The 19,104-nt window shown below is 38.9% G+C and overlaps 1 protein-coding gene and 1 long non-coding RNA gene across 2 annotated transcripts in view; one reads left to right on the plus strand and one right to left on the minus strand.

The window, feature by feature from the left end:
* iglon5 (IgLON family member 5) overlaps positions 1 to 18,209 on the minus strand; it is a 160,959-nt gene extending 142,750 nt beyond the window's left edge. The window contains exon 1 of the mRNA XM_083529549.1: positions 17,566 to 18,209. Coding sequence (XP_083385675.1) covers positions 17,566 to 17,620 — 55 coding nt within the window. The 5' untranslated portion in view covers positions 17,621 to 18,209. The remainder of the gene's footprint in view (positions 1 to 17,565) is intronic.
* LOC310719643 lies at positions 1,015 to 13,811 on the plus strand. Its single transcript, XR_014531542.1, has 3 exons — positions 1,015 to 7,200; positions 7,523 to 10,112; positions 10,394 to 13,811. It is a non-coding gene; the product is annotated as an uncharacterized lncRNA (long non-coding RNA).
* Positions 18,210 to 19,104: the final 895 nt, after the last annotated feature.

Consider the following 19,104-nt stretch of genomic DNA (forward strand, 5'->3'; position numbering starts at 1 on the left):
AAAGATGCAATGTGATATGACTCACCCTTGGTATGATGTGGTGTGGTCTGATTTAGATTCGAATCAACACACTATTCAACTATTCGTTGAGATTCAACGCAATACGATGCGATGAAAACAATTCGATGCTATGCAAATCGGTATGGTACCGATAGTTCGCTTTCATTTCTTTGTTTCAGGCAGACAGCAAATCATCTGACTTCCAACCCTTTCACAATCAGTCCTTTGAAATCTGTGTCTGTATTCTGTAATCTGTATTCTATGTGATTCTCAGGACACGCCTCGGTCTGCTTCTTGTTGGGATGCGTCATATTCTGATAACTAGCTAGTCACATTCCAGTGCAGATAACATTAGCTAGCAAGCAGTGAATGATTCACAATTAAGTTGTTTCATATTGTAAGTGGCTTCATGCTTGATGGCTCTGGGAAACACTTGAGGTAAATCCAGTCACTATGTAGCTAAGTACAGGCTTTCTACCTGAATGCTAGCAATTCTAAATGAATGCTAGCAGTACATGATTGCTAGCAATCGAATGTAAGTCACAATTTAATGTAATTAACATAAACTAACCAGCACTAAATGAGTCATATGTTGAAGATTTTGAGTTTTTCATACACGGAAACTCTAAATCACATCTCAAGGGCTTCTAATAAGAAGGAAATAGCTTTTAGACCCTACATTAATAAATTCCTCACTGTTCCTGACATGGCGTTGACACTTGCTTGACAAATGGCAACGGCTGCTCGGGAAATCAAGGCTTGCTCTTTTTTTTCTAATCAAATCCACTTTTCTAATTAAATGTATTTCGCTCTTTCACAGGAAGCTGAACTAAACAGAGGAAAATGGATGTTATGGTGGCATGAATGCAGCATTAAACCTTAAACTATCCAGGTTCATCGATCTTAATGCCATTTGGACGGTACATTGTGTACACTGGTGTAAGTGCAACCCAAAATGTAAACAACAGAAGCAAAACAGGAAGGGATTCGCATGAAATATGAATAATGGGACATTCTCGAGCAAAGTACTTCTGAAAGTTGTTCCAAGAGTGTGAGAGTGTGAGTGTGGGAGTGTCTGCCAAATGGCGATGGAAGAGAATGGGAATATAAATGGACTGTTGTGCAGATAAAGCAAAGCAATGCAGAGAATAAATTGTACCTTTTTGTGTGTCGGATTACACTTGTGTGTTAAACGCTCTCCAAATGTATAGGCCTCATTTGTCAAACTGTATTTTAACAATTGATTCATAAACCATTCTAAGGAAAAAACAAGAAACATGGGATTCATGGAAAATCCAGTCGGTTCGGAAAAAAACATTTGTATCCTGAGAAATTTATTTGACGACTTTGCGTACATTTACATGTAAAAGACAATTAATAATGTCAGATATTCTTTCACCCTGTTTTGAGTTTATAGCTCATCTGCATGTCGCAGCATACAAACTTGAGTACAAATTGAGTGTAAATCTGGCAGGATGCTGATGAATGAGGGCCACAGGCTTGTGTTGAGGCCCAGTGTTTGGTCATGATGTCTTTTTTTGATGTCAAAAAAACTACCAATGGACTGAAATCCCGAAACCTGAACATTTTGCATGCTAGGAGTGGGTGTGGCTTTGCTTGATAGGCACAGTCAAGGATGTGTGGCCTTTGGGTTTGTTTCAGTGAAGCAAGGCATCACCCAAAATGTCCAAAATGTGCTTTTTGCTGTTGCTTAGTGCCTGTAGTGAAGCAGCATTATTCCTTACAGTGCATTAGGCATTAATAAAATAAAAAAAGCTCATTTCCCTTTGTTTGATCGTCGAATGTTAGTATTAGACACAATATCATATCCACTTGTTAACAGAGCATATAACAGCATGGAAATTTGAGCTTTAGTTTAAACACAGCATTGTCTTTCGATGAAAAGCAATTATTTATAGCAATCTTCCTCACAGTGTCCCTGATGGCATCTGGCTGGTAGGATACAACCTCAAAAACTACATCTCGCTCAGGAACTAATGCAAATGTTTGTGGACATCTGACTATAGGATTGGCATGTTCTTTTTGAACTTCCTATTCCACATTTAGTTCCCATTTGCTGTTATAGTAAAGTCCACTCTGTTGGAAAGAGTTCTACTACATTCTGGAGTGTACTTGTGGAGATTTTGTGCTCTTTCAGCCCAAAGTATGTAGGTAATGCAGGTGAGGTGAGAAAGCCTGGGGTGCAGTCAGTGTTTCCATTAAACTCAAAGGTGTTCAATTGGGATGAGGTCATAATTCTATAGCAGTCTTCTTCAAACTATGTAAAGCATATCTTCATGGAGCTGGCGTTGTGCACAGGGGCATTGTCATGCTGGAACAGGTTTGGGTCTCCTAGTCCAAGTGAACGGAAAATTTAATGCTAGAGCATCCAAAAGACATTCTATATAACCAACATTGTGGTAACAGTTTGTGTAACAACCACATATGGCAGGAAAAGTCTAAATCATTTTGTCAGAAACCAAACAAGCACACAATGATTTTCGACAGGAATAAACTACTATGCCATACAATTTAGTGTGCTAGCATGCGGTTTGAGACAAACCCCAGGACGCATAGTTGTGTCGGTTGGTCTCCAGTAAGATATTTCCTCATGAACGAGTTTTGTAGGATTTCTTAATATTTTAATAAAATTTTGAATTATATATTGTGTATGCATATAAAATATGAAAGAAAAAAAAATCTTTCATGATGAAACAAAACCAGTTCTACATATTACATTCGATTACATGGACGTATACAAGAAGAAAAAAAAAAAACCTACCCAGAAATTATGCTTATGACATTTTCATCTGCTAATGAGCTCATTATTCATGGTGTTATGAACTGGCCTGTTTTGAAGCACAGGCTACCTGTGGGATCTGTAATATCTCAGGGTTTAAAAAATGACTGCGGCGCATGTTTTCCTTCTGCTAGTACTGAGTCAAACTCAGGGAACAGAATGGGAATGAACAAACGTGCACAGACAGACAGCCGGCAGACAGACAGACAGACAGACACACACACACACTTGTAGGGTGCAGCAGGTGTTAGCACCTAAGCCCTTCGCATCGATTTGCAGCTGAGCATCTTGTCCTCTGTAAAAAAGCTCCAAAACAAAAAAAAAGACTAGTGATCCCTTGTTCATGCTACGAGCACACTTCAGTCTGCAGCACACTCTACACAGTGAAACACACACATATATACACACGAATACACAATCTCTAGTGCACAACTATTCTCCTATGACAGCTCAATCCGCAACTTTATAGAGCAAGAATTTTTTTCCCCAGCTCCACGACTTATTATGTTCTCCCTATATGAGATTAACTATTGATACAAGATCGATGGAGGCTATTTGTAGGACCCGGCTGTAGCTTCTGGTAAATATATAGATATTCCCACCCGGTTCTGGGTGCCCTCGGCTATTTTATTGACTCGCACGAATGCCCTTTCGCCAGAGAAACATTTTGGATTCATCTCGCTGCCAGCGCTCAGCCAGTCATGGCCGTTTCTCTACATGCCTAAGAATATTCCTCATCCAGAGTACAAGATGAGAAGTATATGAAAGATAGAGAACATTCCTGTGCACATGCCTTCCTTCCCATGGCTCATTTTCTACTACGGCAGGCGACCACCTAAACGATCGCGCTACCCTCTACTAAATAAAACATGCCTCTCTTTTTATCGCTTATAATTCGCGGCAGGTCCTTTAGCTCATGCGCATATTCATGTACCGAACAAAAGGGAGAACGGAGGAGGAAGCGGGTCGTTTTACAGTAATTAAACACGGCGGATGAACTCGTCCCACACCACCAGCAACCCAAATTCGTTCCCTTTTGTCTTGTTTTTTTCGGGGGTTTTTTCTAATCGCCAAAGACTTATAATGACTGTAATTATAGTAATGAATAATCATTGCACCATGATCTTCGTTTATTGTCCTGGATCTAATTGCAACGCGAGTGGTCAGGATAATATGAGATATGAGACATACGAGATGCGTATCCGGCGAGGGATGTGTCTCAGTCGGAACACCAACGACCTCAAGGTGACCTCAAGGTCATAGATAAAAAGTCGAGGCAAAAGGAAGAGATTCCAAGTGAGATTCGGTGGGATTTTTTATGCTTTTTTTTTTTTTTGGTGATTTCTGATGTTTTTTCATGCCGTCGTATAATATACGATGTGTGAAATGTTCTTTTGGAAAATGGATTCGGAGCAAACTGTATGCTTTCGGTGTGTTTTCCATTTTTGTCTTTGTTACATGCCACTTCAGTTTAAGCAAACTGGAATATCGGGCTGAAAAAGCTCTTATAAAACTTTTTTTTTCGAAAGAAATCTTGGTCAAATGAGCGTAGAAATTATAGGAATCACGCATTTGCTTAATAAATGTTTATTTATATAAGTAGCTAATAAGGAAACCATTTTGTGCACCATCCAGCATTTATTTTCTTTTTGTTTCTCAGGTTAGATCTTAAGGATACACAATGTATGATCTGTTCTTTAGCTCAGTTTATCAAAATTTTTTTTTTAAATTCATAGTATATTTGTTACCTGACTGAAATCAGGCTAATATAGGGGTCAAATCACTACCTTACTGCAATCAAACCACACTGGTTGATTTGTCAGAGCATCATTTATACTTCTTTGAACAAAAACACAACAGAAAAGACAAAATAAATAAGTACAAATGAGGACTTTTAATGTTACTGGTATAACACGGATGCTAGCGCGGCAGTACTACATGCAGTAAGTTTCTAGCGTGTCCTATTGATGATAAGCGGCGTACATGTAGCAGGTCGGTCCTGAGACTATTCAAGTTAATCAAGATGGCAGACAACAGTGTTAGTGTGCGCATGGAACAGCGTGTGGTGATGAAGTTTCTTGTGAACGAAGACGTAAAAGCCGCGGATATCTACAGAAGACTTCAAGCACAATACGATGATGAGACGCTCATTTGAAAGGTGTGAACTTTCCAAAGATGGATGTACGTCCATCAGTGACAATCCCAGGCGTACCGACAAATCTTTCTATGCCAAATCTCTCCAGGCATCAATTGAGCTGGGACATGTGTATAAATGCAGTTTCCACTCCTTGTAATTTGTTCTTGTATTTTATAAACTCAAAAGTACCGGTTTGACTTGAACGACCTTCGTAAATAGTTATTCATTAAGTGTTTCATTCCTCTTCTGGTTAATCTATCCAAATATTTTAAATCGCATTTCTGCAGCTCTGACCTTTGGCTCAATTCAATTTTAAAGTCAAGTCACTTAATCACTGCAACTGAATCGCGTTCAAGTTCATCTGGAAGCAAACAGAAAGACGTTAGTTTGGTCCAACTGCTGCATTCTCCCCCACCTGAAGAACCACACCAAGCAAGACAATGCACCAGGGGTCCATTCGAATGAACTAAACGTTGTATATGTGAATGCACCCTCGGGATTTTGGCCTGTTTAGGATGAAGACGTGCATTCATTATGCATTGTTCGCTTGCCAAAACAGCACCTCATATTATAACCCAGGTCTGAAAACAACGCAATCTGTTGGTCCTCAGTCCAACAGGTGCAAGGAGTGCGTGCAGATCTCCAGGCATCCTGCCCGGGCACTGCACTCTGCTTTGGAGAGGGTGCCAAGCACCATCCTCTGCCTCGTGCCTTGGATTTTCGAGCCGATTCGCAGTCCAAAAAAAAAATAAAACGGCAAAGCCGAGAAGCGGCAACGCACTCCAGATACAACGGATGGAAGCTAAAGAGCGCACAGAAGCCAGGTCTGGAACATGACGCGGTTCAGACGGCGTGGATTTGACAGGCAAAGGGAGGGGTGGTGGGTTTAAACGAGGTGGCATCTGTTAGGGTTGGCAGCACGCACCATCCCTCCATTCCTCCGTCCCTTCTATTCCTTCCATCCCTTCATCCTTCCATCACTCCTTATCTGCCAGCCAAAATTTGCCGTTCCAGTTTCCACTTGAGATGCCAGGCTGACTAACATGTCCTACATGCACTGACCCCACTTGTGTTTTCCATATGTCATCGAAAAAAGCCATGTTATTGGTAGAAAACCAAGTGACACTCACGCCGAAAATCTAAAATCGGGTTCTCTGAGTGTTTTTAATTTAAACCGAACAAAAAAGTAGTCCTTGGAAATTATTTTCAAAGTACTGGCGCCCCTTTTTTTGGGACGTCGTCTCAAAAGAGAATAAAGGCACCGTCTGTTTTTATCAAGTCTAACAAGGTTACAGAGGACCTTGGATCCTCCACGGTGCAAAATCTTTGATTATTATGACCAGGCATAATACTTTGCTTGTGTTTGAGAACAGTAGGTGTACAGGTTCATAACAACGTGTCATCATGGGTGATAATAATGGAAGTGCTGTGACTAAAAGACTAAAAGGGAGAAGTAAAAGCGAGAGACTTCGCAGACGGAAGCCCCTAGACGAACTACGTGCACTCGAGTTTCATTAGCTTTAGTCTCTTGCAGCCTATTTTGTGGTTGGTAATAAGCTGTTGTGTTCAGATAGGTAATAAACTGTGTAAGAACAGAACAAGCACCATTTTGTTTTATGATGTCGCATTTTGATGTAGAATAGGTAAAGGATGTTGTGTATTCTCTTCTAAACAACACTCCACTCTCATACAACTGCCAAGCTAACCAACCACATATTCGTGTTACATAATTGCAGACACGTTTCTAGGCATAGACAAACTAGGTGATCCCCTAGAGTGCAACCAGCTGGTGGCGCGCCAGTGAGCGCCCCCTGCCCCGCCGCCGCCCTCAGCCATTTAAATTATTTACCTCTTTTTCTGCTGATGTTAAATATACAGTATATTTTTACATCCTTTAATTCAGGACATTTCGCAACGATTATTAAATGTGTTAAACCTTTTTTAAGGAAGTTTGCGAATTATTTGTGCGGTCTGGATTGTAGTTGAAGGGCAAAGCCATGCTGGGTGACAATAGAAATCTTGCCTAGGGTGCCAAAAAAAGTCTAAAAACGGCCCTGTGCTATTGTGTATTACATTGGGATGGAACCAAAGGTTCTTTTGCTTATGCAAGTTCACAGATGCTTACAATTGGCTAGAATGAATGAATGACTGTAACATCAAAATCATTCAGATTCCAGGAACAATTCCAGAATATTCTATTTTCTCATTTTCATTTATTTGAATTTAGTTGGAGAACCAAATTCTATGCACTATATGAACAAAAGTGTGTTAACACCTGACCATAAGGTTTCTGTGTGCTTTTTTTTAACATCTAATTCCTCATTTAATCCCCATATACCATTAGAATAACTCCCTGGTGGTCTAGTGGTTAGGATGCGGCGCTTTCACCGCTGCGGCCCCGGTTCGATCCCCGGTTAAGGAACCGACCCCAGCCATTAGGGTTGCACAAGCCTTAGTGCCGGTCCCAAGCCCGGATAAATGGGGAGGGTTGCGTAAGGAAGGGCATCCAGCGTAAAAACATGTGCCAAATCAAACATGCGGATGGTCCGCTGTGGCGACCCCTAATGGGAGAAGCCGAAAGAAAGTTTATACCATTAGAATAACATCCACTCTTCTTGGAAAATGCTCAACAAGATTTTAAAGTGTGTTTAGGGAGATTTGTGCTAATTTGAAGAGTGTTAGTAAAGTCAGGTACTGATGTAGGTGAGGAGGCCTGGGGTGTATTTGTTATTCAAATTCCTTGTCCAATTGGGTTGAGGTCATGACTCTATAGCAGGCCACTCAATAGTTCTCACTTCAAACCATATCTTTTTTGTACAAAATATTTGACTCCAAGTTCAAGCGAAAATTTAATGCTACCACATCGAGAGACATCCAAACTTTGTGGTAACAATTTGTATAAGAACCACGTGTGACTGGAAAAGTCCCAATACTTTTTTCAATATGATCTATATGTCCTTAATTCAGTCACAGATACAGCTATCCATAAAAATCAGTTTTATTGCGGTCCATCCTAGATAAGCCATAACATTCATATTTTGAGGTTTGCCCATGTGGCAGTCTAAAGAAATTTCAAAAAACAAGTCTTGAGCACTTTGGAGATTGAGAGCAATTTAATTTAACATCAGCTCAATAGGACTCATGTTTTTTAGGATATTTATTTTTTTTTTATCTGCAGGCGCTACTATTTATTAAAGTATCGCAAAGAAATTCTTAAGAGCATTATTTTTGTCTAAGGAAAGATAATCAGCTTCACCAAATATTGGGACTGAGGGGGAGTTGAATCCCTGAATGTACTAAGATGCATCATTTCAATCTTGCACGATCGTTTCGAAACTTCATCTTCATTTGCTTTTATTGCTTCCCTTTTCGAAGTCCTGCATTTAAGAGATGCTGGATTTAATGGTGTATGATATGAATACGATAAGTACAATAAGAGCACACTATCATTGTGCTCTTTAATGGGACCTTAGTGTTATATATTGGCAGAACAACCAGTTGAAAATAGCAACACTGACCAAAATGTGTAAGGGGATCTCAGAGCTGTGGAACGACTGGACTGGTAAGAGACCTCCAATCAATATCTGCAAGGTTCGCAAACAACATAGAAATTGCATTACGAAACCCTGCTCGGTTTCTGATCAACGTTTAACAGAATTAAAAAAATAGAAAGGTTATTTTTTTTGTTTCATTTAACAGAGTCCATTAGTGCATCATGTAACTGCATCCTTACGGTTATTTTGTGAAAACTCCACAAGCATCAAGGTGTATGGAAGGTGCATAGAGTTGTTTCAGTCCTCTTCTATTGCAGCAATTACATTTTTTTGGACCTGTTTGTAGAAATACTCCAGCACTTTCTGTCCCTATAAATCTCTAATTCACATTCTCTTTGACATGGATCAGAATGGTGTGCCAATACTTTTGATAATTTCATCATGTTTCCTTGTACTGACAAGACTCATTCACTCAAATCTCACTAACAGTTAAAGCCTAAGGGCAGTTCTTCAATATTTTAACCGTAAATCGACAGCACTGTGGTGTTCTCAATTCTGATTGGTCAGTGGCAGCTCGGAAAGTTGGTTTGGTTTCTATGGTAACGGCTAACATGGGGAATTGTAGGCCAGACATTTTAAATGTATTGTATGTTGCACTTTAATCATTGATTTAATCACATCTTCAGTGGTGTCCTTCGGGAAGCAGTCCACTTCTTAATACCATCAGTACGACACCACTACTATAGAGACCGATAGACCAGCAGAGAAGGTTGTTATTTAAGACAAAAACACAGCCTGCCATGTTACTGAGAAACTAGAAATCTTAAAGAATTAGTGGAAAACTAAGCACTTGTACTGGAGACTCCTTTTCTGAAATTATGCATAATATTTATAATAAAATAATAGTGTATTTTCGAAATGTGAGTGTGTGTGAGTGATCTGCACATTTATAACAATAATAATAATATTTGTAATAATAGTTGTTATTATTATTATCTATGTGAAGTCTCTCTCCTACCTAGGATCTCTGTACCACACACAATTCTGAAACATTTCAAACAAAGTATAAATAACTATTCAAGAATTAAGAGTCTGTACTATTTCCAGGTCTCTGTCTACATCTATGAAAATGTGTGATATTGGCCGTGTTAACGGTTTTGTACAAAAGGTCATAGTTCCCTCATGTCTGTTCTCTCATGTTCTGGTGAGACTCCAATGGATCTGATCTAAAAATGGATCAAAAGGTTTTTTCGGAGTTCATGCCAACTCGAGTGCACGCTGTCATTAGAGCAGAAAGGCGACATAACAAATACTAAAAGCTATAACATTTCGTAAAAAAAAAAAAAAAACTTTTCCACCCAAGTTTTTGCAGTTCTCGGTAATATACATGTGACTTAATCTGTTACGAAAGAGAAGAATTTCCACAGTCACCAGTGGTGGACAGTAACGAAGTAAATGTCATTTATTAATGTGCTTAAGTACTTTACTGATGTGTTTCCATTTGGCGAGACTTGTATTCTAACTTCACTACATTTCAAAGTCAAATCTCTTACTTCTTACTCAAATACATTTCGCAAAATCAGTCTTTCCTTTTTTATTTTTGAGCGGAGAAAAACTTCCAATCACCAATCAGGTTCATTTGCTCGCTCTGTTTTGAATTTGTTTTAATTGGCTTCTGGTTGTATCTACTTATCACCAACATACAGTTCTGTGTCCGTTCAGAAGCAACCAGAACATTTTGAGAGGAATAAATGATGGAGGAAAGTCCTGACTCGAACTCGCCACAACACCCGTGGCCTTATTATAAGTAGTTTTTGCTTAAGTAGGTTTTTGCTCATGATAATTTGAATAGATATCAATTATTGTTTGACTCATTAATATGTGCTGAGAGTAACAGAGTCTTTCACATACACTGAGTTGGTTAAGCAAAATGTGACAAAAATTATAATAGAAACATTATAGCCATTAAAAATCATAATACTTTTGTACTTTTACTCAAGTGAAAGTTTAAAGGGAGCACTTTTACTTTTACTGCAGTCATATTTTACCTGATGTAACCACACGTGGTGATGTACCTGATGTCCACCACTGGCATGTTCGTTAACCTCACCTCTACATTCTTTGTACTATTAAATTCAGTAGAAGCCGAAGGGCAGTTCTTCAGTATTTTAGCTGTACATCCACAGCACTGCGGTGTTCTGAATTCTGATTGGACAGTGGCAACTCTAGCGGTCTCGCTGCGACGTTTATAGTAAAACTTGTGGTTTCAATAGTAGCAGCTACCAAGGGGAGCTGTATCACAGACAATTTGGAATAAATGAAATACGGAAGGGTGGAAGATGGAAATGAAGAAATAAAAGGGAAGAAATTATGTAAGGAAAGAAGTCAAAAGTAAAGCATTTCAAAACATTTTCACGACTTTTTGAGTAACTTTCAGAGAGAAAACATGCAAGGATCGACAGTTTATAGCTGCTTTAATGTGATGGATAAGAGAAACCTCTTTTCATGGCTGTTCCACAACATTAAATATAGGAAGAATTGGAAATTGTTTTGGTATAAAAAGAATTCAACATTTTAGGTTATGCATTTATATGTTTAATGTTTCATGGCAGAGCTTGACAACTGTCTTTAAATCAAAATATAGGTAAAAAAAATATCAAATACTATCCATGAAAATTACACATTTAATAACAGATTTTGTGAAATTACATAGAAACAAAGGCGAAATATTCTTTCAGTGATGGAGTATGAAAGTAAACTGTTAAGGTGCCAACCAAAGATGCTGTCTGATGCTGATGTTGGGACAGGAGGACCTTTGTATTCTGGTTTAATTAGCATTCGTTATATAAAAAAAAAAATTAACACCTCACCAACATATGCCTTTCAAACAAGACAGGAGGCTCAATCTGCTAAATGCTTTCTCTCCCTCTTTCTCTCTTTCTCTCTCTCTCTCTCTCTCTCTCTCTCTCTCTCTCTTTCTAACTTAATTGTATTTATTTCTTTCGATGATGTACTCTGACTCAGCCTCAGAGTCTGTTTTTCTGTGGGTGGTGAGAGGTCGTTGTAGGTGAACTGTGTTTGGATGGCATGTTTCTCCATTCTTCCATTTGAATATCCTCAAAATGAAGAAATATATATATATAATAGTAAAAAAAAAAAAAAAAACCACTTTCAGTGGTAATTGGACTTAGGGAACATCTTGAAATGTTTACCCACGGTGACCTCCTTCTGCAGCTTTTTAACATTTTAGCATTCCTCAGATGTTGTACGAGTAAACAGCAGGAGCTGGTCTGGGTGTATAAATATTTCTGGATTTAAATATGATAAAAGAGACAGGAAGATTAGAAGAGGCGGTGGCTTGTCTGCTTGTGACCAGAAGGTTCAGAGCCATTTTTTGGATTGGATTCCAGATTTGCTTGGATGTCACCTTAGCATTTGTTTACTGAATAAGAATGAAGAAATGTAATGACATATGACAAAAACCTTTAGTAAATAGCTGTCTGATGTAATGTAGAGGCAACGTGATTATATATTGAGAGTAAAAATGATTAATGGAGGATTGAGAGGGCCAATGAATCTGTAAGGTAAATGTTGAAGTCATGAGACGTGATGAATTAAATTCATATCAATGAAGGAGTTAGATGACGTGGCCAAATGCTAATATATTGACAATAATTATCTGAGGATACAAGATCATTTACTGAGGCAAAAAAGTTGCCATATTGAGGTCACAAGATAATAAGACGGGATGATGAGACAATATATTGAGACAATGAAATTATATATTGAGGATGAAAAATAACATATTGAGGCCACAAGATAATATATTGGGATGATGAGATAATATATTGAGACAATGAGATAATATATTAAGTCAACGAGATAATATATTGGGATGACGAGATAATATATTGAGACAATGAGATAATATATTAAGTCAACGAGATAATATATTGGGATGATGAGATAATATATTGAGACGATGAGATAATATATTGAGGCCACAAGATAATATATTGGGATGTTGAGATAATATATTGAGACAATGAGATTATAAATTTAAGGATACAAATAACATATTGAGGCCACAAGATAATATATTGAGACGATGAGATAATATATTGAGGCCACAAGATAACATATTGGGATGATGAGATAATATATTGAGACGATGAGATAATATATTGAGTCAATGAGATAATATATTGAGGCCACAAGATAACATATTGGGATGATGAGATAATATATTGAGACAATGAGATTATATATTGAGCCCACAAATAACACATTGAGGCTACAAGATAATATATTGACACAATGAGATAATATAGAGAGATCACAAAATAATATATTGAGAAAATGAGATAATATATTGAGGTCATATAATAATGTACTGAGACGATGAGATAATATATTGAGTCAATGAGATAATATTATTAAGGTCACACGATAATATATTGAGAAAATGAGATAATATATTGAGGCCACAGAAGTTATAATGAGCAAATATTTTGACATAAGATAATGCATTGAGGTAAAAAGAAAGTATATTGAGGACACATGGCAATACACTGAGGTAATTATTGATATATAATATATTGAGAATGTTAATAAATAGAGGCCACAAGATATATTATTGTGGCAATGCCATACTATATTGATGTCACAATATAATATATTGAGGCAATAAAGTAATATATTAAAGTGACTAGAAATTATGCAGGGGGTATATGATATATTGAGGCCACAATTTATTATATTACAATCACGGAATAATCAGGCTACAATATAATTTATCAAGCTATAGTTTAGCATACTGTGGGCACAAGCTAATATATAGAGTTAAAATGATAATACATACATTAAGGTGTTGAGATGATATAGGGAATGAGCCTGCAAGATAATACGTTAAGGTGGTGAGATAATATATATCAAGGCCAGAAGATAATACAATATACAGATTAAATAATTTGTGTATGTTAGTAGCACTATGTTAATGCTAAAAGATAATCTACTGAGGGAAAAGGTTACCATATTGAGACCACAAGATAATATATTAAGACTGAGATAATTGAGGTGATGAGATAATATATTAAAGGGTACAATTTATTACACTAAAACCATGAAATAATATATTATGGCTTAAAGATAATTTATCAAGCTATAGTTGGCCACAAGATAATATATAGAGGTGAAAAGATACATGAAGGTGTTGAGATAATATACATACAGTGCAACCTCGATACTTGCGGGGGTTACGTTCTATGATACCTCGCGAGAAACGAAAAATCGTGAGGTTTTAACTTCTTCTTTTGATGGTTCCTTTTTCAAAGGGAATTGTACGTGTACTGTAGTGAAAAGTCAACAAAAATTGTGAATTACTCGTCATAAATTGTTAGGAAGTTTTTCCTATCTGCCTCTAGTGGTGAAGCGTGGAAATACAACTGAACAGGAATCCCTTCCTATATAAATGTTTTATTTACTACTTTAAATGTACAATAACAAAATAGTTTTTCATACATTTTGATTGAATTTACTAGTACAAACATCTCAAATTTGTTTAGAAAAGTCACAAACTATCAAAGTTGCGAGTGTCAAGGACGCGAGTATTGAGGTTCCTCTGTATATCAAGGCCACGAAATAATCTAGGGATTAAATAATTGATCGAGGCCACAAGATAATATGTAGTATGTTAGTAGCAGTATGTTGATGCCACACGATAATCTACTGAGGCAACGATATACCATATGACGTCTGTAATCGAGGAAACAAATTTATTGTGTTGTGGCTACAATTTTGCTATTTTACGGACAATGACGTACATTATCTAAGCGAAAGTATTGGGACACCGGAATTCCATCAATATGTAGTTACTTCACAAACTGTTACCCAACATTTGGAGGCACACAATCGTTTAGACCTTTAGATGTGCTAGATTAAGATTTCAGATTTCCCATCACATGAACTATAAACCTGTTCCAGCATGACAATGCCCCTGTGCACAAAGCCAGCTCCATCAAGATCTCAATGTTTTACATGGGTTGGATTGGAAGATCTCCTGCTGTAGAGCTCTGACCTCAACCCTGTTGAACACCCCCTTGTGGCTAAATGTATTTTAATCTCCACAAAACAAAAATCTCACTCCAAAATCTAATGGAACATCTTATTATAGCAGCAAATGTGGAATGGGATCTTCAAACCACCTACGAAACTTATGGTCAGGTGTCCACAAACTTTTGTCTATATAATGTAGTGAAAACACGGCCTACACTGATGCTTGGCTGAAGCATCGCTTGCTGCCATGTGCTGCTAATAATGACATCCTCACGCTGAGTTTCATGCTCAAAATATCATGGCACTGGCATGAACTGTACCTTAAGTCGCGAACAAAGTGCCGACCCAGGATGTCCGCATGCCTCGGTGCTTGAAGAACTGAAGTGTTCTCACCTGTGATATTTCCTCTGCATGCTCACTTCCCTGCTCTGGTGCTCATAAGTAGTATTTTTGTGCTTCGTAATAGAATCCAGGTACAGGTTTCATAGCGAAACTCAACGCCTGTATAGTTATGGTAACTACCATACGTGTTGGGTTGCAAAATTTTTAGGAATTTCCAAAACTGGAAACTTTCCATGGGAATTTTGTTTTTACATTAAAAAAACTCAGCGTACAGTTGAATTTGTAATGCTTTATTTGTTTTGCAGAACCATAGGATTTATACAACATTAACATAAAAAGACATGGAGATAATACAAACGCCAGGAGTAAAAATGCAACACAACAACAACAAAAAAAGCAATACAGGATTGAACGAAAAAAAAAAAAGAAAAGAGGAAATGATAAAATGATGGGATGATGATGATGCGATAACGATATTAAATGAAAGGCTGATTAAAATGATGAGAGACAGCAGAAGTTTACGTTGCTTGCTTATTAATGTCCTTAATAAGATATTCATGAATTGCAGAGCGAAACCTTGAGCAGTGATCAATGACGAATTTCAGAGGGGGGAATATAATTGTGTCCACAGGAAAGAACTAAAGGGGGGGGGGGGGGGGGTCTACTGGCTGAAATGGAATGTGAATTGGACTGCACAGAGGGAAACGATTCGGGGGGGACTTTCGATTTTTGACCACATTCCAGTGAAGCCTTTCAGGACCGCCAAGTGAAAAGTGGACGGCATGACAGCAGCTTATGTGATTTTTATGAGAAAAAAAATTCAATAAAACACAAAAATATAACGCGCATTATTTAATGGGTCACTTTTTATTCGTGAAATTCCTGCAGATTGGCCAATAACGCCAAACATTGCTTCATTTAAATGAAACCTATTCGATTCGATTCAGCCAATGACTATAAAATCTCAACAATGAACATTATATAACTGGTCCATTACAATGTATATGATCATTTGGGGTTTCTCAGTGGCTACAGAAAGTCGGGGGTTCAAGCCCCGGTATCGCCAGGCTGGCACTTGCGGTGCCCTTGAGTTAACCCTTAACCCTCTGTGCTCCAGGGGGCGCTGTAACATGTTTTCGTAAAATCACTGCGATATACAAAAACAGGATTTCACTATGCTGTAAAATGTGTGAGTATGAAGCAGCATTGTTTTTTTCACCATCACTGGAACTACCCCTGGGTATCCCCACCCGCTGTTTTTTTTTTTTTTTTGGGAGAACACTGCTCTGGGTAGACTCCAGTGCCACAGCTGGTCATCCTTCTCATGGTTAGACGCAGTGACAACAAGGTTGTAGGACTGATCTGAAGGGCTGCAAGAGTGCCACTGATCTGGAGGACTGCCAGAGCTAGTGTGTGTGTGTGTGTGTGTGTGTGTGTGTGTATGTGTGGGGGAATTGACAAAATGACAAAATGGACCACAAGCAGTCAGAAAGACCAGGCCATTAGGACAGACCCTGGAATGGTTTCAGGATTGCACAGTCTCTTCCCCATCTGCTAGTCAGAGCAACCACCAGCCAATCGTGTGCGATTCCACGTATGTATGCAGAAGAGGGTAGATAGCAGTGAGCAGCGTTTTGGAGAAGATGCAATGCTGAAGGTCTTTCAGAAAAGAACGATAATAACAATAATAAACGTATCTCACACGACAAGACCTGGCAACCTAACAACCGGCCGGCACGACATTGGAAAGAGAACGTTCCAGGGAATTTGGGAATATATATGTTGTCCAAACCATTTAATAACAAAATATTCTGTATAAACATGACATTTTTTTGACTATGCTACTGTTTACATTGTGAGATTTGAATGCATTTTTCTTCTTAAACAAACCCGTAGACAAAATCTTTCACTTCTCTGTTTTGCTAATGGACAAAGAAGCATAGGAAAGCACTCAAAACACTATTGATTCTGAGGAAAAGGATGTATGGTCACAATCGGAAAACTGTGCACACACACAATATTAACTGCAAAAGGTGTGAACAAAAGTTCAGGCAGAAATGTAAATTTGTGGAAGGAAACAAGCAACAACTAGTGAAGTGTTGATCACATGCATTACAGACAAAACCCTAGAAGGCAAACCACGAACAACATGTCGTATCTCCTCGTCTATGCGTTTCATCTTATTTTCCGTGCATGAAAAATCTGAACATTCTTTACTCTTATCAGATTCCTCAATATCTTATAATTTGTGCATAAAAAAAAAAAAAAAAAAATTAATTGATTATTGATGTAAAAACAAAGTTGCTGGTCGAATTTAGATGAGGGGGCGTGGTTTTAGCACGAGTTGTGACGTAATAACCATGCATCCCTGCGCGTGATCGACTCCCTTTTTTTATAAATCACAAACTTTTACCTTAATAGCATCCTCTTTTATTTTTGCGCGAGAGCGATTTTCTCCATGCTCCATGATCAAGTAAGAAGGATGGAGGGGGAGGGAGGTGGAGAAAGTGCTCAGGAATGAAGGGGAAAATCTCTCAGTGGTACAGAGGGAGCGCGAGCCGCGGCGCATTAGTATGCGACTGGAGAAGCGCACGAGCGGAGAGAGGCAGGCAGAGCGCGAGGTGAGGCGAGGCGACACGCGCTCCACGGAGAGAGAGAGAGAGAGAGAGAGAGAGAGAGAGAGAGAGAGACAGAGAGTAAATTCGGTATTTCCAGCACGCGATCCTCTCTCGACTTACCTTCGCGCAGCAGCGCCAATAGCAGAGCGGTGAAGATGGAGATCGCGCGCATCATTCTTGCGACTTTTTCTTCCCCTCAGTCTCCTCGCGCACCAGGGACGCAAATTCAGCAGGTTGTCCTTTAGGCTTGTTTGCTTGTTCGCTGCACGCGCGCTCCTTCGCTCCTCGTATTTGCTAGAGAAGCTCCGTCACGATATTTTAAGCTTTTTATTTTATTTAGTAATGTTGTAAAGATGATAAAAATTTTCCCTCCTCCAAAGTGACCCTTCCAGAGAAAAAGCAAGCAAGCAACCGACAGGGCACGCAGAAAAAAAAAAAATCCCTCACGCAAATTGCATCTCTCTTTTTTCCCCCACCTCACGCGCCCGACAGGACCTGATGAAGTGATGATGTTGAAGTACAGAGAGAACGGAGAAAGAAAATCGCAGAGCGCGCGCTCTCACCGCCGGTATCTCCCCCACGTACGGGTCGCGTGCGTCTCTCTCTCTCTCTCTCTCTCTCTCTCTCTCACTCACTCTCTCGGAATGCGGCGCGAGCGAGAGGATCAGCGCGACGCTACGCGCATCAGTTAGCGCGAGGCAGAGTCCAAATCCCGCACGAGCTCTGATTGGCAGCTCGAGCACGGAAAAGCGGCCGGCCGCTTCGGATCGGAGAGGGGGCGGGGCTTGGGGAGGGGTTGATCCAGCCAATCAGAGAACGGTATGTGCGGTGAGGGGCGGGGCGAAGACCAGAGAGCGAGAACAGAATATTGAAGTGATTTATAGGGAAAGTGTGCAGGTACTGCGGTATTCCTCCTGACTGGGGGTGTCTCTTTCCCTCTCTCTTACACACACACACACACACACACACACACACACACACACATATATAGTAGGTAAGGTTATAGCAAGATAAAGAAGAATATACCAGATTGCATATTTTGCATAATTTGTATTTGCATTTTTGTGCATTTTAACTAACTGGTTTGTGCATATACATATTTAAATTATTATATTCCTCCTGACTGGGTGTACAAGAGGGAAAAACACACAACACATAGTAGGTAATATTCTACAAATAATAAGATAAAGAAGGATATAACATTTTCTTGATGTGTATATATACCGCCATAAATAATCTATATATAGTAAACAAAAATCTATAAAATAATCAAAAATGTTTAATCTTTTTAATTCTTCAATGTACCTTTTTACACTCTTGGCATGTTTAATGGGTTCCCAACAATCTTGAGGAGTTCCCAAAGATGTTAAATAGTTGTTGGCTGCGTTTTTTTCACTCTCCAACTCATCGCATACGATTCTAAACGGTATTCAAATCGGGTGATTATTTTAGGCTAGGTCATCTGGGAAAAAACATGGTCCCATTAAGTGCAAACCAGATGAGATAAGCATGTCGATGCAAAATCCTGTGGTAACCAAGCTGGTAAAGTGTGCCCCCAATTTAGACTAAATCACAACAGTGTCATCAGCAAAGCACCTCCACACCTTCACATCTCCTTCTCCATTCTTCACAGTGGGAACCACACATTACATCTAACCA

This window comes from Silurus aristotelis (genome assembly GCF_946808225.1).
Source record: "Silurus aristotelis genome assembly, chromosome: 25".
NCBI lineage: Eukaryota > Metazoa > Chordata > Actinopteri > Siluriformes > Siluridae > Silurus > Silurus aristotelis.